Below are 26,976 nucleotides of genomic sequence, written 5' to 3'. Positions count from 1 at the left end.
CAAACTGGGCCTGTTCCCAAACATCTTATTTAGTCCCTTTATGAGCGAATGCATTTAAGGATAATCAGCATTTTCTTTCTTTTCCAGAGGAATGCAACAGCCTGTAAATTGAGCCCAAATGAAGCTCTGGCACTTTTCATTAGATATTTTAAAGTTGAAATAAAATCTATGTGGGAAAAAGCAGCTGGCCAGACCGGCAGTATTAAAGGGGACATGTTATACCCCTTTCCCACAAGTGAATGCACTTCTGGGGTCTTAATTAAATGCCTGTGATGTGCTTTAGTTGAAACACCAAAAGGATCAAACACCGCAGCAGCATTCTCCCGGAGTCTAAACATCCCTGTTCATAACGGCTAGTTTCTGCACCTTTCCCTTTAAATGATAATGAGCTGCTCTGTGTTCACCCCGACCCCGAGTTCACAGCAGTGAGGAGCTAGGGGCGGAAGCTCTGGTTTTTAGCAATTTATATATTTTTTTGCTCAGTCCAATGTTGTGATTGGATTAGATGTGATTGGACTCAGATGAGGGGGTGTGGCAATTCTAAAATGTCAGCACTCTACACAAGAAGCCATGCCAAATTATATTAGCTCATTCTATATTATGGTTTCAGACTTAGGCAGCACACACACACACAAAAAAGGAAAAACAAAATGAATGCACATATGCACGGAACAACCAAGCTTTTCATAAGCTATCCCCTTTAAGCCCTCTTTCTGGAGATGAGAGGCCGCTTGTAATCATGGTAAGAGACGCAGTCTCACATACGAATTGGATTGTGTTTGGGAAGAATAGGATTATTTCACAGAGAAATGAAGGAACCTGCCATGAAAGCATGAATCTGTTGTCTGATAACAATGATATGGAAGTGTTTAGAGGCGTAAATGGGACTGCGAAGGCGTCTGATTCAATAAAACACTTGCGGACGACCACAGACCAACATTTTGTGGTGTGTTATAGTCTGCTCTTGGAGTCACTCGCTGTGTCCTTGTGTTGTTTTGTGACTTAGGCACGGCTAAAAAAAAGATCAGAATGAGAACAACATGAATGAGTTGCCCACCACACGACAGACGCTCAGTCCAGCCTCATGTTTTGACGGACAATGGAGAGCACACACATACGTTTGCCCTTGTCTTTTGTCCTAAACATTGCGGTGGGTCATTGTATTCCTTACAGTTTATCACAGTGGAACTCCCTTCACAGCTCCTTACACTGTAATGGCATTGAAGTATGCTACTCTTTAAAATCCATACACATCTGCACCAACTGTTCAAGGGAAAAACTAATAGTCCATTTAAACAGTTCATGAGAAGGAAGTAGCCAATCACGGTCGACCTTCATAGGCCTGTCACATGACGTCTTAGCCTCTGACAATGTTTAATCTCCCAAAACGTTTCTACACAACAGTGGTATTGGAAACAAACCAATGGCATGGAGCACAGTGTCCATAGGCTCTTGAGTGACTGAGTGTCTCGATAGTTTTTGGACGTACACTCTGTTTAATAAACCACTAATGACATCACGGTTGTTTTTCAGGTACCTCTGTGGTGGAGGTGAAGGCCACAGACGCAGACGACCCCACGTACGGCAACAGTGCCCGAGTGGTCTACAGCATTCTGGAGGGACAGCCTTATTTCTCAGTGGAGCCCAAGACAGGTACAAACAAACATTAAAGAAGGAAATGGTTCTCACTCTTTGTTCCTGCTAATGTTCTTGCAAAGATCCAGAGCTCTTCTCACTGCAGCATACGGCACTGTTGGAACAAAACCTCATATCTTCAGAATGGTAAAATACAAGGGCAGAAAAATGTTTGTACCCTTCAGTGATTGTTACATAGTTAATGGAATTCATTCATATTCGTGGCCCATTGTTTGTCAATTGGGAATAATAATAATAAAGAAAAAAATAATAATACATTTATTTAAAGGACGTCGAAACGAGCAGCCCTGATAAATTTTGATTCATATTTATTTTACTTCAACAGTAAAGTGCACTCCTGTCCACTGGGGGCACTGTTTTATTAAATAAACTCAAATTCTCGTTTTTTTTTTACCTGAAGAAGAATAACAGAAATAATGTTGTAGAAGAACATTACTCAGGAGGACAGCAAAGAAATATCCTGCAGCTTCCAACTTTTTGGAGCTGGGGTTAGGAATGACGTTTAGGGATTTGATTATGTTTAAAGTTAGGTGTCAAAAATTAACTCGTACATCCATGAAGAGCAAACTAAGATAAGATACAATGTTTTATTTTGACGGCAACTCTTTACTCATAATAACAGGCTTCAGAATTTTTATATTTTCACATTTGTCTTTAAATAAAATCTGTAGTTATGTTCCCTATTCACTATTCCCTATAATACTCACTATACACTGCACAATTATAGGGGACTGATTTCACGGTTTTGAACTCTACCTTGTGGGGGTAAATACCAAACAGCGCAGAGTATTATGGGTATCCTCTATCCACTAGCATATACCAGTTGTACACTACTTATTGTGGTACAGTGTGAAATTGTTTTTGTACAACACCAAAAATGGCGGAATGCCAAAATAGTTCACTAGATAGTGAATAGGGCACATTACATTCTTTTTGTGTTGTGCAATTTTTACAGATTGTTGATTAAATATATTTCATCCCTCATTGTTTACTAGCACCTCAACATGAGTGTAAAATATATTACAGAATCCAGCAGTTTTCTAGTTAATCTCATTACTGAGTAACTAGGAAATTCCATTTCCACACCTCTGTTGAAATTCTCATTCCAAAAAAGTTTGGAACAATGCAACTTCTGAATAAATATATCTGCAATGGAGCAATGGCAGAATGCTGGATTCTATACACCAATCCCACCAACATCCTACTGGATAATAAGTTGCTGCTGCATCCATCAAACACTGAGCATTATTTTTATGTCACTTGGCAGGGCAACGGTCACCATGTGTCAACTCACCATTTGAACTGAAGTCATGTGACTGAGACACAAACTCAAAACCCTGATGCCTGTCATAGGAGGGTATCCACCACATGTTTTCCACCCCTCACCAGATCCACCCCACCTCCCACGCTCGAGACCACTGTTCGTTCGTATCCCCCGCAGCGAGAGCGAGTTAAAAAATGCCCGACCTCCTGACATTCCTGAGACATGCTGATTATTCCGAGGAATATTTTTAGAGGATTTATTGTCGAGATTCTTCAAATGTGCCCAGTGCAGCAGCGCAGAAAAGCCCTATCTCACCCAGCTGCAGAGGGACCTGGCGATAGATCTCAGGCTGTCATCTGAGACTACAATCCTGAGATTAAATAATGCAGCTTGAGCAGCCGTGACAGCTCTGACACTCCATAACAAACCCCCCAACTCCGAGCGCTCTCACGAGGGGATACTTAACATTCAGATTTTGCATTCAGATTCTTACTGGCGGGGTTTATATGCCTCATGTATGTAATTTACAGGGGATTTATGTTCTTTAAACTTGATTTATAAGTGGTGTGTACACACAAAGTTTCATTTATAGGATTTAAACTTGCAATTTATACATGATTAATACTTGCACACTTCATAAGTGAGATTTATATATGATTTATATAAGTTTTGAAGTTTGAAAACAATACCAGGTGTGCTTACTATAAAGTTGCATGTTTTAGTTCTACAATTATACACTGGGGGCGGCACGGTGGTGCAGCAGGTAGTTGTCGCAGTCACACAGCTCCAGGGGCCTGGAGGTTGTGGGTTTGATTTCCGCTCCGGGTGACTGTCTGTGAGGAGTGTGGTGTGTTCTCCCTGTGTCTGCGTGGGTTTCCTCCGGGTGACTGTCTGTGAGGAGTGTGGTGTGTTCTCCCTGTGTCTGCGTGGGTTTCCTCCGGGTGACTGTCTGTGAGGAGTGTGGTGTGTTCTCCCTGTGTCTGTGTGGGTTTCCTCCGGGTGACTGTCTGTGAGGAGTGTGGTGTGTTCTCCCTGTGTCTGCATGGCTTTCCTCCGGGTGACTGTCTGTGAGGAGTGTGGTGTGTTCTCCCTGTGTCTGTGTGGGTTTCCTCCGGGTGCTCCGGTTTCCTCCCACAGTCCAAAAACACACGTTGGTAGGTGGATTGGCGACTCAAAAGTGTCCGTAGGTTTGGGTGTGTGAGTGAATGTGTGTGTGTTGCCCTATGAAGGATTGGTGCCCCCTCCAGGGTGTATTCCCGCCTTGCGCCCAATGATTCCAAGTAGGCTCTGGACCCACCGCGACCCTGAACTGGATAAGGGTTACAGATAATGAATGAATGAATTATAAACTGTTCTTCTATAGTGAGGACACCAATGGGACCACCACAGAGCAGGTATGTTATGATTTGGGTGGCGGATCATCCTCAGTGCTGCAGTGACACTGATGCGGTGGTGGTGTGTTAGTGTGGGCTATGCTGCTCAGAGTGGATCAGACACAGCAAGTGCTGCTAAAGTCAGTTTCACTGCTGGACTGAGAATAGTCCACTAACCAACAGAATCCTCTGGGCAGCATCCTGTGGCCCTGATGGAGGACTGGAAGATAGATGAGCTAAAGTATGCAGAGCAATGGGTGAACTACAGCCTGTAATTTTAAAACTACAAAATGGTCCTGCATGGTCAGTGGAGCTGCGAGAATGGACAGTGAGTGTAGAAACATGGAGGTCATATTAGCAGACACTGGCATAGTACCTGCCACCTTCTCTGACTAAGTGCTTACAGCTGTTGACCGCTGCTTCCTGCAGGACGATAAATAACGGAATCAATCCCAGGCCTTTCTGAAGTTGTGGAAGGAGTTGACAAGGTCTGGATGAAGTTGGCGCCGCACATTAGCACCTGATTACATCAAAACAAACCTCGAAGGCAATCAGCACACTTGCAGTGAGCTGTGGTCATTTCTCCTGCCTCATGAGGCTTGTCATCAGGGGCAAATTGCAGCCCCCTTGATTAAACTTTGTTTATAAGAGTATAGGCTAATTTTAGAACTGTTGTTCACATCCCCCCCTCCCCCTTGCATGTGGAAGCGGCAAGTGCCAGACATGGTAAATAGCAGCTCCTATTGATTAGAGTTTATCTCAAACAGTCTGGACACAGGGTGGGAAAACGAGGGGCCGTTTAATCGCCACGGGATTGAGTCAAGCGCTGATAATGCCCAAACTAACAAGGATCCGGAGAGGAAATTAATTCCGAGACATGGGCTGAGATGAGGAGAGGCATTATTATTATGATGCTTAGGGAAAGACTGAAGATGGGCTAAAGCTAGAGCCACTCTTAAACAACATGATCCTGATTTAATTATGACACTGAAGAGCTTTGGAAACTCATCCAATGTCCCTCAGAACTGTCCCTACCAGTTTTAAAGAGGACATATAAAAAAATGTGCCTACGTACATTCATTTGGGGATCTGGAGTCCACCAACCCACACACTGTGAAACAGAAAATGAGAATGGAGAAGATAGTGAACTAAGCAAAAACTGCTAAATGCCAGGGCTTCTGCTAGTCACTTCTCACTGCTGTGCAATCGTGAATTCCAAAAGTGTGTAAAATCTTGTTGTAATATGTTCTTAAAGGTATCGTGAGGACTGCGCTGCCCAATATGGACCGAGAGGCGAGGGACCAGTACCTGCTGGTCATCCAGGCCAAGGACATGGGCGGCCAGATGGGTGGCCTTTCAGGAACGACCACGGTCACCGTCACACTGACTGACGTCAACGACAACCCCCCACGCTTCTCAAGAAGTACGTCTGTCTCTGAAACAGCTTTAACAAGTGTAGACACTAGAAATATATTTAATATTCTACACACACACACACAAAACTTGTATCTTGTATCTGTGAATTGTGGGGACATTGCATAGACGTTAATTCGTTTTGTGGGGACTTATTTTTAGCTTTTTCATATGCATTACTAGCTTAACCCTAATCTTAACCCAACTTTAAAACACGTCTCCAAAGAAGACAAGTCCCCACACTGTGAGTGTGTAAGCAGGTTTTGGTCCCCCACAATGGGATATATACATGGTATACACACACACACACACACACACACACACATTGTAGATCACCGTTATCAGAAATGTGTTTAACTGGTGCAGTGAATCTCAGTCTGTCCACACAGTGAATAGCGCTCAATGTAGCACACAGTGAGGTCACATGACCAGCATGGACCGGTCGCAGCAGCCAGGTGATAAGAGAAAAAGAGAAATAGCATCATCAATAATTTCTGTGTGTGTGTGTGTGTGTGTGTGTGTGTGTGTGTGTGTGTGTGTAGAATCCTATCAGTTTTCTATGCCTGAGTCTCTGCCCCTGGCCGCAGAAGTGGCCAATATAAAAGCCCTGGACTCGGACGTGGGAGCCAACGCAGAGATGGAGTACAGAATTATCGAAGGAGATGGCCTGGGGGTCTTCAGGGTCCAGCCAGACCCAGATACACAAGAAGGGGTCATTTCTCTGCAGAAGGTGGGCCATAGAAACGGGGGGTCTGCACTGTATAAATTAGAACATGGTGGAAGCTGATTTGTGTTGAAGGTTTGATTGAAGAATTGCTTCATCATTGCTGCTTATTATCAATCATTTCAAAATCCCACCCACACTTTAAAGCCCCACTTCATGATCACACAATGCTACCGAGCTGAGAGAGCAGCCAGAGCCAAGGCTTGCACATGCTTCTTCTAGGATATTTGAAGCTAGCCACTAACTCTGTTTTAAGTGTTGCCTACACAATAACACTGGGGTTTAACACACTTGCAGGAGATCACTAACTACCCAATTACACTATGCTACATGATGATTAACCCTAACAATACCTGGTTTAAAACTCCAGCAGCACTCCTGTCTCTGATCCACTCCGACCAGCATATCACACACAAACCCAGTACCACAGATAATCCATTATCAGAGTGTCCTGACCATTAAAATGGGGTATACGTGGGGTAACAATGAAGCAGAGCAATAGAAGGCCTACATTATCAAACTGTAGAACCTAAAATGGCTCCTGTCTGGTCAGTGGAGCTAATAAAATGGACAGTGAGTGTACCTTTAATGTCACAGCTTATGTGTTTTGTGGCTGAACTAATAGCAGAATTAGAGACGGGGGTGGGCCCACATCTGTACGTGATATCAGAAAGTTAATCCGTGGCTGTGGGATGTAGCTGCTGCTGAATATTTCCTGGGATCAGCTTCCAAATGTGCCTTTGAGCTGCTGCTAAAGTCACCAATGATGTGCCCGTGCATTTCTCAGAGAATGCTGAAGTCACACATACAATGGAGTTCCACCAGCTTTTAACATTTGAGATGTAAACAAAGTCTTTTACAGTGAAACTATGGGAGAATACTCATTGTAAAGAAACATATGCTGATGTATTTACAGTGAACCAGTGGTCAGCAGGTGTTCACCACAAATGCAGATACTACACCATCAACAACAACTGATCCTACACCTTTCTTTGGGGATCAGTCTCTGTGGAGGATGTCCAATTTCATTTCCAGGACTTATATTTTATTATTTTATTTTACACACGAACGGCACAGTGGTGCTGCAGGTGGCGCTTTCACACAGCTCCAGGGACCTGGAGGTTGTGGGTTCAAATTCCACTCTGGGTAACTGTCTGAGAGGAGTTGGATGTGTTGTCCTGTGTGGGTTTCCTCCGCGTGCTCCGGTTTCCTCCCGCGGTCCAAAAACACACGTTGGTAGGTGGATTGGCAACTCAAAAGTGTCTTTAGGTGTGAGTGAATGTGTGAGTGTGTGTCGCCCTGCAAAGGACTTGCAGCCCTCCAGGGTGTGTTCCTGCCTTGCGCCAAATGATTCCGGGTAGGTTCCGGACCCAGCGCGACCCTGAACTGGATAAGTGCTTACAGACAGTGAATGAATGAATGAATGAATGAATGAATGAATGAATATTTTACACACTTGTATAATAATTAAAGATTACAAATGTTCACCTCTCCTTCTGGAGAAGAGAATGTAATGTATCTTTTTCTGTACCTATCCAGTGGTGGCGCTGTTTCACTAAATCAACACAGTCTCTTATGTACCTGATGAAGAGTTACAGAAACAGTGCTGTAAATGGTTGTGGGAGGACATTATTGTAGCTCTGCCTGGGAAGAAGTGCAGTTAGGCTTAAGGTTAGAGTTAAGTTTTAGGTTTAGATTTAGGCCTTGAGGTTTAGGGTTGGGGTTTTATATATATATATGTATATAGGCACATGCCACATTGTACATATCCTGGGAAAGGGGTTTCATTCTAATACGTCCAAATTCATTTTGAGACCAGTCTTTTGGACACCGGGTTCCTACCACCACAGTGAAGAGTCCTGGCCACTTCATGTCCACTTTCCCCTTTCCAACTTTACCATTTAGTTGAGCAACCATGTTTAAAACCTCATCTCCAGCATGGGATCACCTACCAGAGTGGCTGTAGTCTAGTCTTCAGAAAAAGTTTCGTGTTGAAAGTTGGACGCTGGTGACCATTTTTCATTTGGCTGCATATTGCAGTGGACAGGCGTGATGAATGACCATTTGAGAAACTATTCCAGAAGACATTTTTGGCATCATGTATCTCTGTCTTAAAATCAATATACGGCTTTGACTCTACTGCACCGTTCTGTCGGCCGCTATCAGGAGCAGCAGCAGCTGGGGGACGTCATTGTGCTCTGACTTTTGTTGGTGGGGTCAGTTTTCAAACATGGGACTTTGATTTAGTTTCGTCTGTCAGTTTGGACACAGTTATGAAAACGTACACTCCTTTTTTCTGAAATCAAATGAGAATATTTGTCCCACTTTCCAGCAGTAACAAGCACTATTCTCCTAGGAAATGCTAATCAGATTTTGGGAGATCTGTGTGTATTTTTGATTGCATTCAGTTGTATAAACGTTAGTGAGATCAGGTGCTGATGCTGGTAGATTTGTTCTGAATCACAAACACAATTCCAAATCAAAGGTATTGGATGGAGGTCCATCCCTCTAAGGAAGGCTGTTCCACTGCTGTACAACCCCAGGCTGGAGGCTTTCTTTTTGTCTAGCCTATACTTAGCAATGGTGACCTTATCTCCAGCTTCTCCAGAGCATCCCATTTTATTGATATCCCCTTAAATAAAACTACATAAATAATTTCATTCCTGTGTGTCCACTTCACAGAATCTTGACTATGAAACAAAGTCCAGCTACACCCTGAAAATCGAAGCCTCCAACAGGAACATTGACCCCCGCTTCCGGGCCCAGGGTCCATTCAGTGACACAGCCATGGTCAAGCTGGTGGTGAACAATGTGGACGAGCCACCGGTCTTCTCCACTCCTCTGAGCAGGATGACTATCTCAGAGGCAGCCAAAGTGGGCACCATCATCGGGACAGTCTCTGCCCTGGACCCAGACTCCACCAACAGTCCAATCAGGTGAGAGTTACTGATAATTTCCCATGATTCAGCACAACTAACCTGCCCGTGCTCTACCTATATCTACATGTTTTTATAGCAACTGGGGTAAGGTTGGTCAAGCTTAATCCCACTCACTTGACTGCATTAGGTCAGAACTGGACACAGCCTGGATGGGGCATCACACACTCACCCAGTCACTCACACGTGCTGTATCCCTCTGCCAAGCCAACATGATTCATCATTAGCGAAGTTTAGACGTAGCGCTTTAGCGTGTTAGCGTAGTGCTGACATTATTCATGCCTACCTTCCCAGCTTAATTACGACGTAAACAGTATCACTTTTCTCGCACCTATTACTCTCACCGCTTTCTGAATTATCATTGATTAGCTTTGATATTCCACACTGAGGAAAAACAAAGAGGATTGATTGTGTGGCTTATTATTTCTGTCATGTGGAGCTAATACAGAAGTGTATCAGCATGTTAATTGGAGATATCAGTCTTCCGAAATGAGCGCAGAGCTTGACGTAAGAGATGAATGTTGGCTGCTAAACTTTGTTTGGGTCACATCGGCTGCTGAGTAAGGGTACTGACTGGATGGTGTTGTTTGTATTTTTTCATTGTTTTTTGCCTCTCCAAATGATTCCTTCTCAGACAAAACACAATCTCAGTTGTAGGAATATTAATGATTTGAAAAAATAGAATTATAAACAAGACAAAGCTGGATATTCATGTTTTTTTTTTTTTCAGAACGTATTGACTCCTGTCTCTAATATACATTTAACAATAAGAAAACATAAGGAAACCTTAAAAATCTTATAATACTTGTTTATAATGTTTTATAAAAGCTACATTACATGTTATATGATATTTATAATGCATTATAATGCTTGGCATAAGCCTGTAAATTTGTCCATTCATTGCTGTAATTACCTACATACTTTTTTATGAAGCCAGACTATGTAGCTCCATAACGTTACAGCATTTACTCATGAGAACGTAGTAAACATTATAATGCACTCTGATAAAGTCTTCTCATTGTTGTTATCAACACATGTTATTACACAAAATGGAGCTTGACTATGATATACACCATTATTTGTTGAAGTGATGCCCGATATTATATGGAAACATGGAAACACATATGCTATGATTCCTCATCAAGACAGAATCAACTCTAACATAACATTCATTTGCAGCACCTCTACATCTCTATGGTCACTGCATGCTAATATATTGTATCTATATTCCTTCCCACAGATACTCCATTGACCGGAACACAGATCTGGAGCGTTTCTTCAACATTGAGGCAACATCAGGGGTCATCAGCACGGCCAAAGCTCTGGACCGAGAGGTCAACGCAGTTCACAACATCACCATCCTTGCCATCGAGAGCCGTGAGTCCACTGTTTACTTCACTGCAGGGGTTTCCTTTGGGTCACTCAGGTCAGGGGTCATTTGAAAAATGCTTTGGAAGAGTTTAATACATAGATTTTGTTCTTGCCACTTAATGCCTCTATTCATAATGTTCAATTTATCAGCTTTATTGACCATTTAGTTGCACTTTGTAATCCACCTGTTGCTCTGCATACTTTGAACACCCCTTTACACCCTGTTCTGCAACAGACAGGAAACCTACAAGACCACCATATTCCAAGTATTTTTTGGGTGATGGTGTATTAGTGTGTGTTGTGCTGGTAGGAGTGGATCAGACACAGCAGCGCTGCTAGGGTTTTGAAACCCCTCACTGTCATTGCTGCACTGAGAATAGTCCACCATCCAAAAATATCCAGACAACAGTGTCCTCTGTCCACTGATGAAGGACTAAAAGACGACCAACACTAACTGATGCACTTACAAGGTGGACCAACAAGATAGGAGTGTTTAAGAGTGGACAATGACTGGGCAATGTTTCTAAACTACACTGCTGTGTCTGATCCACTCATACCAGTGCCACACACACAGATATTTAAAAAGAAATGGCTTAACTAAGTTGTACTTTCCTGAATCAGGTATCTGTATATATTGCGTTTTCTTTCTGCATGAGGGTCTCGGGGACCTTTGCTTCGGCCGTACAAGCGAGGCAAGAAGAGACCTAAAAATATGGAAGAAGGTTTAAAATTTAAAACTGTGAAAAGCATGAAATGTGAAATCTGAACTTGACCCAAACTTGGATTTTGTGAAATGGGGTCGAGGCGAGACCAAACTTGCCGTGACCAGCCGGATGCCACTGGGTTCAGACATATCTCCGTGGCGATGGTTCTGGGTACTGTGCATCCTTGCGCTGTCCTGTGTAGCTGGACTGTAGAGGTCTGAATACGTTCCTGGAACAACAACAACTACAACAGCAGAGACAGGAACAGCAGTGCCTCTCTGAGGACACGAAGGACACGCTCAATGCAAAAGCTTTCTTCCTTTTGTACTTCTTTCTCTTCTTTTTTGCGTCATTTATAATTGAGACCTTCAAATGGCAGAGAGATATTTCATTTTCACGACAGATACATTTTTTTTTTATTTCCTATCGCAGCGTGGGGCTTGGAGGCAGCTGGGTTTCGCTTTCGGCAATCCCAAATTCTATTAGAATGAAATCCTGCATACTGTAATAAGAGATAAAAATTTAAGCCTCTCAAGCAATTTCCCAATGAATATCATTATCCCGAGGCTAACGGGCTTTGACTGACCTAACAGCTGGCTCCGAGCTGACAGTAATCAATATTTCAAACCGTAGGCTTTGAAAATCAAACACTACGAAGTGCGCTGTGTGTGTTTTCTGGCACTGCGCATGTTTGTGTGTGTGTGTGTGTGTGTGTGTGTGTTGTGAAAGGCCATGAGATTGGACCTGGAAGCAGATGCTCTGCGGTAAAGGTGACCGCTGACCGCTGACCGCTGGCCAGTCCTGAACTCGTGGAGTTTGATAGAGTCTTGTCCTAATTTTCACAGATGTTCTTAACTCAATGCCTGTCTCTACAACCTTCACTCCAGTGCACCTGTTCTCCGACATGTCCCTGCGGTCCTCCTGCAGATATGCTTCATGGTTATGATTGCTTTTAAATTTGAATTTATTTTCATTAGTTACTTGGTTATAACAATGTAGTAAATTATAATAGTACTGTGATATTCATTTGTAAGAGAAAATCATCAGTCATTACATTATTATTATAGAATTGTAAAAAAACAATAAAGGGCGCCAGTTATTCTTGTTCCACTCTAATTTTAGACAGATCTCTGCAATTCTACTTCTGATCTTTTTCTGTAGCTTTTGTGGTATAGGTTTAAACCACAAAGCAATAATTATCTCATGGTATCAAATTAATAAAAAGAACTAACTTCTAAAGCACTTCAAATAAAAGCAAGTAAACTTAAGCCCGTTGACTTATTATAAGTGTTTGGGCTCAACAGCTTCCCTCTTGACTCAAATCACACCTCTTTAACCCTTTAAAACCCATTAAACCTGCTGAAGCATCTGCCCCATCCAGTGTGCTATGGGTCAACCGCTTTTCTGTTGACATTCAAAATGTTGCTGTGCCTTCATTATAGCTTTACATAACACACATCACAGACACTGAGTTTAAAATGGTCAACATGATCATCAGAAAAGAGCCCTTCAGGTATTTGTAACATAGTTGTATTCAAAGTTTATCTCATACTCATAATTCATTGTAATTTTATAATCACTAAATAAGCTCCCGTCCACTGGTGGCACTGTTTCGTTAAATCCACTCAAACTCTTTGTTTGTTCTTCTTTTGAGTCTATTTCCTTTCTTCAGTGCAGGCTTCTAGAACAGTTCCACATTCTTTCAGACCCACAGTGTTGAGCTGTCAGACCCAGTGTTTCACATCTGCAGCAACCCCTTCCTTGAGGTGGATTGTCTTAAATTTAATCAAGAAATGAAATATGAAGTTCAGTGAAATGTCACGAGCCTTTAAATGTATATGTAACTTGTGACAGTGTGGATGGTGCAGCAGCATCACTCCTTCATGTGTCACACTTTAACTCCTCCACCCATGGACATGGATGTGCAGGAAGTGAAGTTTGTGAGCTCTCCCTCATGGTCGATCGATGTCTGTCAGATACAGCCAAGGTCCCTGAAATGGGGCCTGGCACGGAAGTTAAGGTTTGGACGCAGTTGTTGTCTGATTGCTGTGGGTGCATTGTTAATGCCATTGAAAAGCACCAAGGATGAAGAGTGCACTTCTGCTATTGGCTTTTTACATTCAGAGTCTGAAATGTTAAAAACATTACAGTGTTCACTCTTCTTTTTTATTCTTTCATCTTTCTATTTCATATTCCAAAACCTAGAAATCTTAGTATATGCTGCTCATCCTTAACTTTGCTCCAGTTTCCTGCCACAGTCCAAAAACACACGTTGGTAGGTGGATAGGCAATTCAAAAGTGTGAGTGTGTAAGTGAATATGTGAATGTGTGTCACCCTGTGAAGGACTGGCGCCCCCTCCAGGGTGTGTTCCCACCTTGCACCCAGTGATTCTGGGTAGGCTCCGGACCCACCACGACCCTGAAATGTATAAGCACTTACAGAAAATGAATGAATAAATGAATGAATGAATGAATGAATGAATGAATGAATGAATGTTTAACCCTTTCACCCAAGTCGCGACCCGCAGTTCCTGCAGCAGTTTTAATATCATGACATGCTTTTGTTGACGTTCAGGTTACAAACTTACAAAGGCATTTTTCCCACAAATTCACACCGGGTAATAGTCCATCCGTCATTCCAGCGTCCAGGTACCACACACTGCAACCACTGCAAAATCTTACTGCAAATTTTTACTGAATTAGAGTTCCTTTTCACATTTGCTCTCAGGTGATATTGACTATAGACACTGTCGATTCATCCTGGATTATAATCACTCTGGAATATTACTACCTGGTAGTATAGGCTACACATCACTGCTGATTCATATTGGATTAAAAATCACTCAAATTTTAAACCAGTCTTTAAATATATTATAGATCCATCCATCCATCCATCCATTATCACTGTGGGTCCAGAGCCTACCTGGAATCATTGGGCGCAAGGCGGGAATACACCCTGGAGGGGGTGCCAGTCCTTCACAGGGCAACACACACACACACACATTTACTCACACACTCACACTCGGCAATCAACCTACCAACGTGTGTTTGTGGACTGTGGGAGGAAACCGGAGCACCCGGAGGAAACCCACGCAGACACAGGGAGAACACACCACACTCCTCAAAGACAGTCACCCGGAGGTAACCCACGCAGACACAGGGAGAACACACCACACTCCTCACAGACAGTCACCCGGAGGAAACCCACGCAGACACAGGGAGAACACACCACACTCCTCACAGACAGTCACCCGGAGGAAACCCACGCAGACACAGGGAGAACACACCACACTCCTCACAGACAGTCACCCGGCGGAAACCCACGCGGACACAGGGAGAACACACCACACTCCTCACAGACAGTCACCCGGCGGAAACCCACGAAGACACAGGGAGAACACACCACACTCCTCACAGACAGTCACCCGGAGGAAACCCACGCAGACACAGGGAGAACACACCACACTCCACACAGACAGTCACCCGGAGGAAGCCCACGCAGACACAGAGAGAACACACCACACTCCTCACAGACAGTCACCCGGAGGAAACCCACGCAGACACAGGGAGAACACACCACACTCCTCACAGACAGTCACCCGGAGGAAACCCACGCAGACACAGGGAGAACACACCACACTCCACACAGACAGTCACCCGGAGGAAGCCCACGCAGACACAGGGAGAACACACCACACTCCTCACAGACAGTCACCCGGAGGAAACCCACGCGGACACAGGGAGAACATACCACATACTACAAATTCGTACCAGATTATAGACACTGTGTGTTGCTGTAAAGCATAGCCTACACACAAACCACAGGCCCATACTGAATTATTCCACTACCGTTTCATTTGTTATGGACGTAAAAGACTGTAAATACAAACTGGATTAAAGTGCCAAATCTTGATGCTTATCAGTTTATGTCCAGTATACTCTAAAACTGTGACATGAGCCTCAAAATGATCTTCAGATTTCCAACAGAGCAGCATAGCTTCACCTCCAAACAAGTCTGCGATCATATCTTGCTGGGACATGGAAGTTATAGAGTTGTAAATACGAGAACATGAAGTGTGGGCCTAAGACTTTTTAAGGGTTAACAGCCATTGCTGTGGAGCTGACACCAGCGCCTCGGGGACGAGGATCAGAGAGTAGCATGAGCCCAGTTAGAGCTCAGTGCTCCAGGCAAATACCCAGAGGTTTGGCCATGATGGCAGGAAAGCTACCAGAGATGGAGACAAGCGCCCTGCATTGCATTTGAATCATTCAATGTGTAGCTTTTTTATGCCCTTCAGCAAGATACTGAACTCCTGTGGACTCCAGAGTGGTCAGTCTGCTCCAGTGTCCGAAGCAATTCATGAATATAAATATAATCCTAGCAGACAACCTGCAGAAGTGTGTACTTCCTCCATGTCCCCAAAGACTGCATTGTTGAAACAGTAGTTTGGCAGAAAGTAAGACTTACTCAGTGGATACACCCCAAATATATCCGGAAAAGACATGCTGTGAGGCTGCTTCTTAACCCAACCCTAAACTTAAAGCAACACTAGATGGTAGTTTTAACCTTAGAATTACAACTTCGAGATCATTGAGTTGCGACTCTGGACTCTGGACTGCAGAAACTGCACTAAGTAACTTTCAGAGGAGGGTAAGGAACCACTCCTTCCCTCCCCTCTCGTTTCAGGGCAGTGCTGTAAGGGCAGACCATGGGTAAAATTATCTAATTTTACCTAGTGTTTAACTGTAAATTCCAAAAATTAACAACAACAAATGACAGTGCCACCAGTGGATGGGAGCTCAGTGATTGATTTATAATGATTCAAATTGTACATATGTGTATAATTCATACAAATTTTTTCATCAGTCATTATCAGTCTTTTCATGGCTGCCATCAGATCCTCACAGCAATGGTTAAACATAATCTAAAGCCTTCCTCACAGATTTGAAGCTTATTTTGCATCAAAACAAGAGGACACTACCAGCTCATACCCTTTCAAGTGGGAATAGCAGGTTTTCCCAAATGTTTTTGTCCGTGTAGAACATCATCCATAGACATCTCACTGGATTCTGTTTACTGTGGATGAATCACTCCTTTCTAGGGTCAAATAAGTAGATAAATGAACCGGAACTCTGTGCTATTTTTTCCCCCCTTCCACCTCCCTGCAGGTGTGGAGGGCTCAGGAGCAGATGTTGTTAATATATCTCAGACAGAGGATGCTCTTAACTCTGTTTTCCCAAAGATCTGCATTTTCCCAGAGACTAGTGTCGAAGCAGAGGGCTTTGGAAAGGCAGGCCGGCTTGGGTTGTGCCAGGCACGCATAACGTTAGCAAGCTAGTGAGCTATGTACAATAAATCACAGCGCAACTCTTGCCAGAGTGAGTCAGCACTTTTTTTTTTTTTTATATTTTTTTCAAGCCTCAAGCCTACGCAACACCTTCATTTAACACCTTCCTCCACTCACTCGGCACAGAACCGTTACTCAGGTCATGGATAATAGCCTGCTAATAACCAGAACATACATCTGTTCAAGTGAACAATCCCCATGCTTGGCTAATGTGGCCAGTGAATGCATGCACTTTTTTGTCATCTAGGAACACTATTCTGGTCATACTTCTGGCTTATGACCAAGTATACGAGACGTATTCAAGAATAAAGCCCCCCCCCCGGAAGCCCCTGTGGCTAATGGCTATTAACAATGAATAGTCTCGTGGTTCAAGTGATGGTCAGCTGGCATGAATTATGCCATTAGCATCCACTAGCAAGTCCATTCATACACTTTTAGCAGCGCAAAGGCACTCCATTCACAGTGAGAACGACTTTGACATCCACTCAGTAGTCAATTGTTCATAAGCTACATGGTCAATAAATTGTGGATACTCTGATTTTAGCTGGTAGTTTGCTGTAGTAACAAATTCTGCTCTCCAGAGAAGGGCTGTAGAATAGATGTGGCAACACTGAGGATCTAATAGGAGTCTCAGAAATATTAGTGAGTGTTGAATGTTTAGTTTTGCCACGGTATGTCCATCACTCATTGACCAAATAAATAAATAAATAAATAGCCAAAGTAGCAGTTCTGTGAATTAGATGAAACTTTGTGTGTGTGAATGTGATGCTGATATATGTAAGTGATTTAAACATTAGAGATTAAGGATAAGTCTCCTGGAGAATACTGTACAATTGAAAGGAGACACTAGTCCCCTGTTGGGCCGCTTATACAAGATGAAATATGGTGTACAGGTTCTATATGACATCCTGCAGCACATTTGCCCACAGCTGGGACTGTAGATCCTGCACACTCTTAGGTTGCCAAATCAACCTATCATGGTCCCATTATACTTGACTGGGGATAAATACGGATACCGAGGCCAAGTAAAGGCCAAAATCTTGCAGAAACATCCCCGGGAAGCCCTTGCACAATCAAGTTGGATGCCCTCAGAGGCAACACGTGGCCACAGGACGTCCTGCACATATCACTGAGCTGTTAGTGTCCCTTGTGTCACAGCATGGGGTGATGGACTGTTGTATGTGATCGCTCCCCAGATCATCAAAGCAGCAGTGGGGGCAGAGAAAAAGCACAATTGAAGCTCTCACCATCAGGTCTCCATATTTGACCCCGGCCTTTGTCGAATCCCAAACAGAACCTGGATTCATCACTAAAGACTATGTGGTTCCAGTCCATAACAGTCCGGGTTTCTCGTTTGTGACATCACTGCCCCAATACCTTTGAACTGCTTGGTCAGAAAGGCCAGGACAGCAGGCAATTTGTTGAAATGACCATCCTGCTTCTCCCTTTGAGTGCATCATAGAGGCGTCTAGCACTGAGTGATCACTCACCAAGAGGTACACTACAAAAGTAACCTTTGAGACCTTTTATAGGGCAGTGGGCAATCATTTTTACACTCTCCAGTGGCAACGTCAAACAAAAATTCAGATATCTGCCTGAGACATAACTGCATGCCGAGATTTGCAGCAACCTGGGTGTTTTTTTTTCTTTTTGGGCCATATGGCTGCACCCACCTTCAAGCAGCTTCATTCACTCATTACAAATTGTCTCTAGATGTTGGTGACTACTGCAGACATCCTACTGTTCCATGAGTCAGTAAATATGCGAGATGTTGAACACATCCACCCTATGACAACAACTTTCTTAAGTAACACAAGCTGGTGCTGAAGACAAAGTTCTCCATTAAAGTCGATGCGTGAGTTTGCGGTAGCTCGGGAAGATGCGAACGCACACACTCAGCTCTTCCCAGCAGATGTGCCTCTTCTGGTTCACTGCTGCTCTTTGGCCTCCACAGGTGTTTGGACTTGGCTCATGCTTTGGAGCGCACCAAACTCTCAGCTGTATTATATGCTTACAAAACAAGTATACTGAGAGCCCCATATGGTTCATTAATTTCCCCGTTTGCCAAGTGTTGCATAAATGGTGATGTCCAACAACTTTTTCTGGGCGAATGTTGCCAGCATACCAAGGATGACCTTGATGTTCAAAGTGAATGGGTCTGATGGTCAGTGACACACTCAGTGTTTATTTCTCTGCTGTTTCATTGATTTCAATTGTACTCAAAGATTTTGGATTTTTTTTTTCCTTTTATAAATGCAGATATGCTGATATTGCTTTATTGAGTCTGAATGGCATTGCGAATCCCATCAATTCCTCCCGCTGTTTGTTTTCCGACCCTCTTTGGCCTAAAAACAGAGGCAAAAAAAAGAAAGAAAGAAATTACATAGCTAATTCTTAGCTCATAAATAATGCAGGACTCTGATCCGTCACACTGACACTCACCCTGGATATCAAACACTTTTCTTTCAACCTCATCCAATTTTATTCCTGAGGTTTTTGAGTGTAAATGAAGGTCTATTTCTTAACTTTTCAGGTGCACTGTTCAAACGGGTTTGTGACGATGCGTTGATGAATGACTATAATCAACTGTAATAATATTTTTAAATATATGCTTTTATCTTATAATGATGCTGCTTCAGGTGGTGTTGTAATCCCTCAGCTCTAGTGTTCTGGAGTCTTGGGATCAGTGTTCCAGCGTAGAGGCTATCATTTGGTTTAGTGTTAGGATTAGGATTAATGTTATTAAACCACAAGATTGTTTCGTTTTCTGAAAAGATAATGTAACAGGAGTATAGTTTAATTTGAAAAATGGGGTTTTGGGGTTCAGGGAGGCTGGTAACGGGTGGGGGGTCACTCCTAAGAAATACAATTTATGCATCCAATTTTTAGAGGGTAATAACAAAGGCAAGATATGGTGATTGACTAGATTTAATCTGGTGCCTTCTAAAGCTGAATGTTTCACTGATTTTACTCTGGATTGCTGTTCATTGTGCTTTGATAGTGTTTTGAATGAATGCATTATTATTTTATTATTTTTTATAAATATGCTTACCACTGTGTCTATTTGAGACTGCCATCTGTTTTTGTATGTTTAATACACACACACACGCACACACACGCACACACACACACACACACACACACACACATATATATATAATATGGCAGTCTCAAATAGACACAGTTGGTATATTTGCCAATTTGTATATATTATATATATATATATATATATATATTTTTTTTAACAACTATGTTTTGTGTGTCTGTGTTGCAGTGGACCCTTCTCAGGTGGGGAAAGGTGTGGCTCTCATCACAGTGATGGACGTCAACGACAACGCCCCGGTTTTCGCGATCGAGTATGAAACGTTTGTGTGTGAGACCGCTCTACCAGGCCAGGTACTGACCACTGCTGTTTTAATAAGAATCTGCTTGAGTGGTGAAAAATGTCTATGCAGTGCCTTTGGGAGGACATTTGTACACCATATAGTGTACAACAAAAATGTTCTTTGATGATTCATTAGTAAAGGCAATGGTTCTACCATCAGATCTCTATTTTCTATGTGAAAAGTTTATGAACTTTTTTAAATAGAGCTACTACCTTTTTAAATAGAACTTGTTGTTACTTGTTGTTGTAGCATAGAACCATATACAACACATGCTCTATAAATCTAAAGTAGTGTTTTACGATGAGAAACATACAAATTGTGATAATAATAGAACCATTGACTAAAGCCTTATGGCTGCCTTTACTGTAGAACCCTGGAAGAACCCTCTTTTAAAGAATGTATTTTAAGTTCAATGCACTTTATTCAGTAGAGTTTTGTATATCACATTAAAATATTGCTGCCAATATCAGCACTGAAAATTAATGACATGGTCAGTTTTGGACTTTCTCCTGCCCACACAAAAATGCTAATCTAAAGGAAGCCAGAACATCAAAAATATCTCCCATGCAGAGTGAGGCTAACAGTTCCTAAAGTCCACAGCTGATGAATAAAACAAATTAGTTCGATAAGGGTGATCACCCAACACTTGGAGAACGGAGCTCACACTCCGAACTCACTTAATTAGCGCTTAGCTTCTCTTCCGCCGGCAGTTTGAGGTGTCGGGGAGTTTGCCGGAGGAGAAAGTGGTTGGTGTGAAGAATAAAAAAGTGAGCGTGATGGTCTTCTTAATGTCCAGCTGACATACTCCTACTTCACCCTGACCACCCTCAACACTGCTCATGAAAAGTATATTCAGTGATTGGATGGGAGTCGTCAAGGGAAGAAGTTCTGTTCACTAGACCGATACACAGCCTTGCCTTGACTTTTTGAGGGGGCAACCATGAGGGGGCATCACTGGAACTGTTAGCAGGGCTCTTATTACCGTTTAAGTACAATTTGCGTACAACTGACTGATTGGTTATTGGTAAAGAGGCACAATGGGTTCTTATTTGTGTATGAAGACCACCCGTTCAGACCACCCAACCAGTGTGGGTACCTACCTTTATTACATTGCATACCACAACTGATCAGAAAGAAGAAGCTACAGAAGATGAAGAATGGATGGATGGACAGATGGAGGACAGCTTCCTCATGGCATTGTTAAATCCAAACCAAGAACCATTTAGTGACCTGGAGTGGACGGTCTCTGAAGCTCAGGAACATAACAGAAAGAGAAATGAAGGACAGTATAAACGTGGTGTATTTCTGCACCAGGTCACTCTAATCAGGGGATCAAAGCTCTGGACACTGGTGAGGAAAGAGCTTAACAGCCATGCAAATGTGGCCGGAGGTAACTGTGGCATGAAATTGGTTTTGTTGAGGCAGGATGGCATTGTGTCAAGTCCAGAGAGTGTCCAAAGAGTGGTACACACACATCGGCCATTTGTAGACTGAGCTGGTCACTTTCCACGAATGCAATGAAAACCTATTTTTGTCAGGATTTGATTGCTAACGGCCTCTAGGACATTACTGATGACAGGCAATGATGCTGGATGATTAGTTCTGGATAGCAAACACCACTCCAAGTCATCTCATAGTCCAGCACTGGAGGGCTTTATACCCCTAGAGTTGATGAATGCCATTGGGCATGGTGACTTTAGGTTTATGTTTTGTGTTTCCAGAGTGCCCCCCCTTATCAAGTAGTGAGAACCACTCATAGACATAGGAGTGTCTAACACTATCTGAAGTGAACATGATCAAACTGTGATAGATACAGAAGCTCCCACTTTTCCCAGGAGAGGTGGGGATGGAATCTGGACATCCAGCAGAAGGGGACGTGATTTGGAAAGCGGTGAATAGGTTTAAAATACTCATCTTTCCCATTTTTGCTTTAAACGTACACTGACTGCTACAACGAACTGAGTCCAGGCAACTCCCTCATGGAAGATCATTGTTTTTGGGCCCGGCAATTAGTCCCCTGTCCGCCTGAGTGCCAATGTCACAGGGAATCATGCTTGTTTTTCCTAAGTGTGGAGCTGGTGCTGATGGCACTCATCGTGTAAAACACTCTCTCTGTCAGACGGGGTCCCTCCGGACACTGGCTTGTGCTTTTTGGCCCTCCTAGGCCCACGTCTCTTTTAACTTTCCCAGATTGCTCTTGTATTAAGAGACGGGTGACTTTGCTGTGAGTCTGGGACCCCAGTGGAACTGTTCTTGGAGTGAAGCTGAAAGCCGCAGCATGTTTTCATAACCGTTTTATATTTTGCTTCCCTCGTGGGCTGAGATCGTTTGACCACACCCCGCTGCTACTGCAAGGCTGTGGACGTCTAGTAAAGTTCTATTCAAGGCTTTTTAACAGTATTTATAAGGCAGGTATTTTGACATTTACAGCTGTGTTCAGGGTACAAGGCACAGTAGATGAGAATAATATTGAGAATAATGTTACAGAGTTTATCTTGGTTAAATTTAGTAGTGATTGATGATATCACCTGTAGCTATTCATGATTAATCTCTTAATTGATCCTAAAGTTAAAATTTTAGGGTTTTAGCTAATTATAGAGTATTTAGAAGCAGAAGTGACCAAATAAATTTCATCAGATGGTGTTTATTACATTCTGATTCCATCCCTTGATCCATTAAAATCAGCAGTTAAACATTTCTGTATTTCTGCTGGTTCACACTGAAATGGACACAAGCTACAGCCATTTACTCCTACATACAGTTACAATACACCAACATTCAGCGAGACTGATGTACTGCGTCTACAGCTTTCTGCAGTTACCCCTTTGAAGAATGAATGTACCTTATATCATCTGAAGGTCTAAAGGGCAGATATATAGGAGAACAGGGTGCATTGTGGATGCTGTTAGCTGCCAATGGTCTAAGTAACTATCCAGTGTAACAAGATAATATCTGAGAAATGTCAACATACCATTTTCACTTGTTTAATTTATTAGCAACATTATAAAAGGTATGTACCTGGTTGAGCTTGTGTTGTGTTGGTTATGAACCATCTCCAACTTCTCATTACTGTCAATGGCCTTATTATTTGCTGCATTCATTTCAGCAAGGTTTAAAATACATATGAAATATGACTCCACAAATTCAGATAATTTTGTTTAATATTGTAGATGGATGGTTGGTGGGAACTACTAATAAAAGAATAAATGAATGAATGAATGAATGAATGAATGTTTAGAGGGATGGAAAAATAGAAGACTCTTGTTTCCAGCTTGCCCAGGAGTAGTATGCAACCGGTGTAAGCCTGTAATTTGTAAACTGAGCTGCATTCAACTTTGATGTAAACCCATGCTACGCCTTAGAGAGGGAGACATATGTTGTACAAACAGCGGTGATCATATTCACTCCTATTGTCATATTTCACTTTCAGAATGTGGATGACTTTTTGCGATCTCAGGCAGCCCTTGGGTATGTTTTCCCTATCATTGTTGTGATACACGTCAGCGGCACATTTATATATTTGGAGCGACACACACCTGCCACATCGCCGAGTGTGCCGCTCTGAAAGAGCTTGTGCAAAGCTCTTGAATTTGAATGAACTCCGTCAAATTGTCTGCAGCGAGAAGTGCTGCAGATTGTAGTGGATACAACGTGCAACCTGCTCTCACTTATCAAACCAGACAGGGTTTCTCTCCATCTCCTTCACTGGGTGGCAACTATACGGGCGGGATGGAGAAGCCCCTAGTTGCTGGACACAAAAACAGATGGCTAGTTGTTAAAGAGAGTCCCCAAACCCCACCCTACAAGATCTTCTAATGGGGTCACACCAGGTGCTTATCCGCACCTTCCATTTCCAGCTCACAGCACTCGGCCAACTCTCCTTCAACTGCCCTTTTGTTCTCAGCATCACTTTTTTAGCATTTAGCATTTAGCAGGGGCTTTGTGCCAGCGTAGGCAATGATCTCTGAACAATTCGTCGAGAATTATCCGCAGGCAATCGAGCGAAGAAAAGATCCTGGAAAGGGTTGGCTGCTTTGTAACATTGTCTTTTGAAGAATCCCAGTGCCCAGTCTGGTCTCCTTTTTTCTGAGCTGACGTGGTCAGCCTTGACGGTCAGACAGGCCACTGCTGCTGCTCAGCATGTGGTCCCGGCATGGTCAGAAAAGATTTCCCCTTCACACACTTCAAGCTTAACCAGAAGTGGTGATATCCCTCATCTCCAGCTGCTGGAACCCACTCAATCAAGCAGAAATTCTCCTGTTGTGTCCTTTTTTAAACCTTCTACCCTCTGAAACTCAAATATATTGTTATATTAATATGATTTTAAAGTAAAATTATTACTTAGTGTTGCTTAAAACCCACCTGAAGCCAGAGGCAGTACCTGCTGCTGCTGTACTACCCCCATTTTAAGACTCCTCCAGTGCTATCACTGTTCGTTTATACACATCTAAAAAGTGGACTGATACATGTAGAGTGAAATGTCCCAGTGCTGTTATACTCTATATCAACACACATGGAGTGTCTCTTGTCCAATCAGATTACTTGTTTGGAACTGTTGTATAATAGCTAATATAACAGCAGATCAGTGTGTCGTTGAGCGTAGTGTTAAAAGAACATCCTGAACAGCATGAGGTACTTATGGGTGGGGGCTGGGAGCGGGTTTACGGTTCAAAAATATTTACAGATTAAAAAGATAAACCCCTCATAATGACTCCTGCCAAATAATCAGTTAATGTGCGAGCGTGAGATGAAGCCGAGCCGCTGAGAGGATGAGCCAAGCGCTGAATTTTTCTCCGTGATCGCAAGTCGGTATAAAGAATAATCAGGGATGAGTCTGTTTGGTGGTGCCTGGTGCTGGACGCCGCTGGACACTGGTTTTAGGAGATTTTCAGGCAGATTGAGTTTGTGCTGACGACAGCTTGACCCAAGGGTAGAGCCGGGCGCTCTGTATTTAACCCAGCCAAAGCCGGCAGATTAGGCCACAACAGAGTGTCGGGGAATCTTCTTAGCGCACCACCTGATGGGCAGGCCCTGATAATCATCTCTAAAACACAGCACTTTTCTCTGCTTTGCGAGGGGCTTGGGTGCTACATTAGCCCAGGATGGCCTCCAGCTTTAGCCCAAATCCCTGAAGAACTGTCTAAGCATGGCTGCACGCAGACAGGGCAGAGAGTTGCGCAGAAGGTTTTGATTAGATTCCAAACTTCACTCGATATTTGAACTTTTTTTCACTTGCGCCAGCTTCAAATCGTTGCCTGACCTTGGTTGTGTATATTTTGATATGAGATATATACGCCTTATAACGCCATTCAGCCCTGGCATGTTCACTGTGTAGGAACACCACGCTGGTCAAAGCCGGTGTGTGTTTGTACTGATTCATCCAGTTTGTTTTGGGAATCTGATCTCATTAACAGTCGGACTCTTCTCCCACAGGTGATCGAGACCATAAGCGCAGTCGACAGAGACGAGCCGCCCAGTGGTCATCGTTTCTTCTTTTCGCTGACGGCTGAAGCTGCAGGGAACCTCAACTTCACCCTCCGGGATAATAAAGGTATCCAACACAGGCAACAGAATTCCCAATATATGTATTTGAAACAGACCATCACAGATTTTTTTACAATCTGCCGTCCACTGGTGGAAGAATTAAAGGAACAGCACTCTCTCACCCTCTCTCCTCTCAGATAACACAGCATCTGTCCTGACGAAGCGCAGTGCTTTTCAGCGGCGAGAGCAGGCCATGTACCGTCTGCCCGTGTTGATAGTGGACAGTGGGAGTCCAGCGCTCAGCAGCACCAACACTCTGTCTATCCGGGTGTGCGACTGCGACTCAGATGGCACTCCCCAGGCCTGTGGCACAGAGGCCTTCCTCTTGTCTGCCGGACTCAGCACCGGAGCGCTGGTGGCCATTCTCGCCTGCATCCTCACACTGCTGGGTAAGAAGAATCACCGCCATCTTTACATCTTTATATATATAGCTACACACATACTTGAACTTTGAATCACACTCCAGTGTTCTGTGTAGAATGCAGCCATATTGCCCACTGTACTACATCAATATCGACATCATCATCATCATCATCATCATCATCACACTACCAATGTCCTCAGAATCATATACAGCTTTCGACATCAACATCAATAGCATTAGCATCACAAGAATCATTAACATCATCATCACCATCAACAATTACATGTTTTATCTCCATTATCACCATCATCCTTTACTTTTTCTTTTTATCTCCATCTACATCATCATTATCATCATCAGCAAACATTGTTTTTTTATCTCAATGTTTTTATCTCGATAAGTTTCATCATCCTCATCGTCATAATCATCATTTTCACATTTTGCTATTATACTCACATCATCATCATCATCATCAACATTATCAGTAACATTGTTATCATCATCAGTATCTTCACCATTAACATGAGTATCTTTAGCGTCACAAGAATCCTCCAACAATGTCCTGACCATTATAATCATCATCATCATCACTGTCACCATCAGCAACACCATCGTAATCATTATCATCATCATTATCCTGAAAACTCAGTTCTGTATCATCGCCATCATCACTGTAATCACCAACTATCATCTTCAGAAATGACATCATCGCCTCCAATGTCTTTCTGCAGCCATCATCAGTGCCGCTGCCATTAAAACCATGACCTTCATTATGTCACGGCGCATTTTCTTGACGACTTCATGGGCGTGGATGAGTTTCAGCGGATTGATGCCGTACACCGGTGTGTAAATCCCCTACAGTACGTCTGAGCCCTACGTCGTGTAATTGAGCG

General features: G+C 43.1%; 1 protein-coding gene across 2 annotated transcripts in view; it reads left to right on the top strand.

The window, feature by feature from the left end:
• LOC136678006 (cadherin-7-like) overlaps positions 1-26,976 on the top strand; it is a 72,880-nt gene that overhangs the window by 26,729 nt on the left and 19,175 nt on the right. The window contains exons 3-10 of one of the 2 annotated variants that reach the window (XM_066655753.1): positions 1,534-1,653; positions 5,549-5,716; positions 6,249-6,436; positions 9,113-9,366; positions 10,607-10,743; positions 20,064-20,185; positions 25,609-25,726; positions 25,857-26,108. In XM_066655753.1, coding sequence (XP_066511850.1) covers positions 1,534-1,653; positions 5,549-5,716; positions 6,249-6,436; positions 9,113-9,366; positions 10,607-10,743; positions 20,064-20,185; positions 25,609-25,726; positions 25,857-26,108 — 1,359 coding nt within the window. The remainder of the gene's footprint in view (positions 1-1,533; positions 1,654-5,548; positions 5,717-6,248; positions 6,437-9,112; positions 9,367-10,606; positions 10,744-20,063; positions 20,186-25,608; positions 25,727-25,856; positions 26,109-26,976) is intronic. The other variant, XM_066655754.1, reaches the window with a different exon arrangement.

Source organism: Hoplias malabaricus, chromosome Y (genome assembly GCF_029633855.1).
Source record: "Hoplias malabaricus isolate fHopMal1 chromosome Y, fHopMal1.hap1, whole genome shotgun sequence".
Lineage (NCBI taxonomy): Eukaryota > Metazoa > Chordata > Actinopteri > Characiformes > Erythrinidae > Hoplias > Hoplias malabaricus.
Note: the sequence above shows the minus strand (reverse complement) of the source record. Positions and strands in the feature narration are given on the sequence as shown.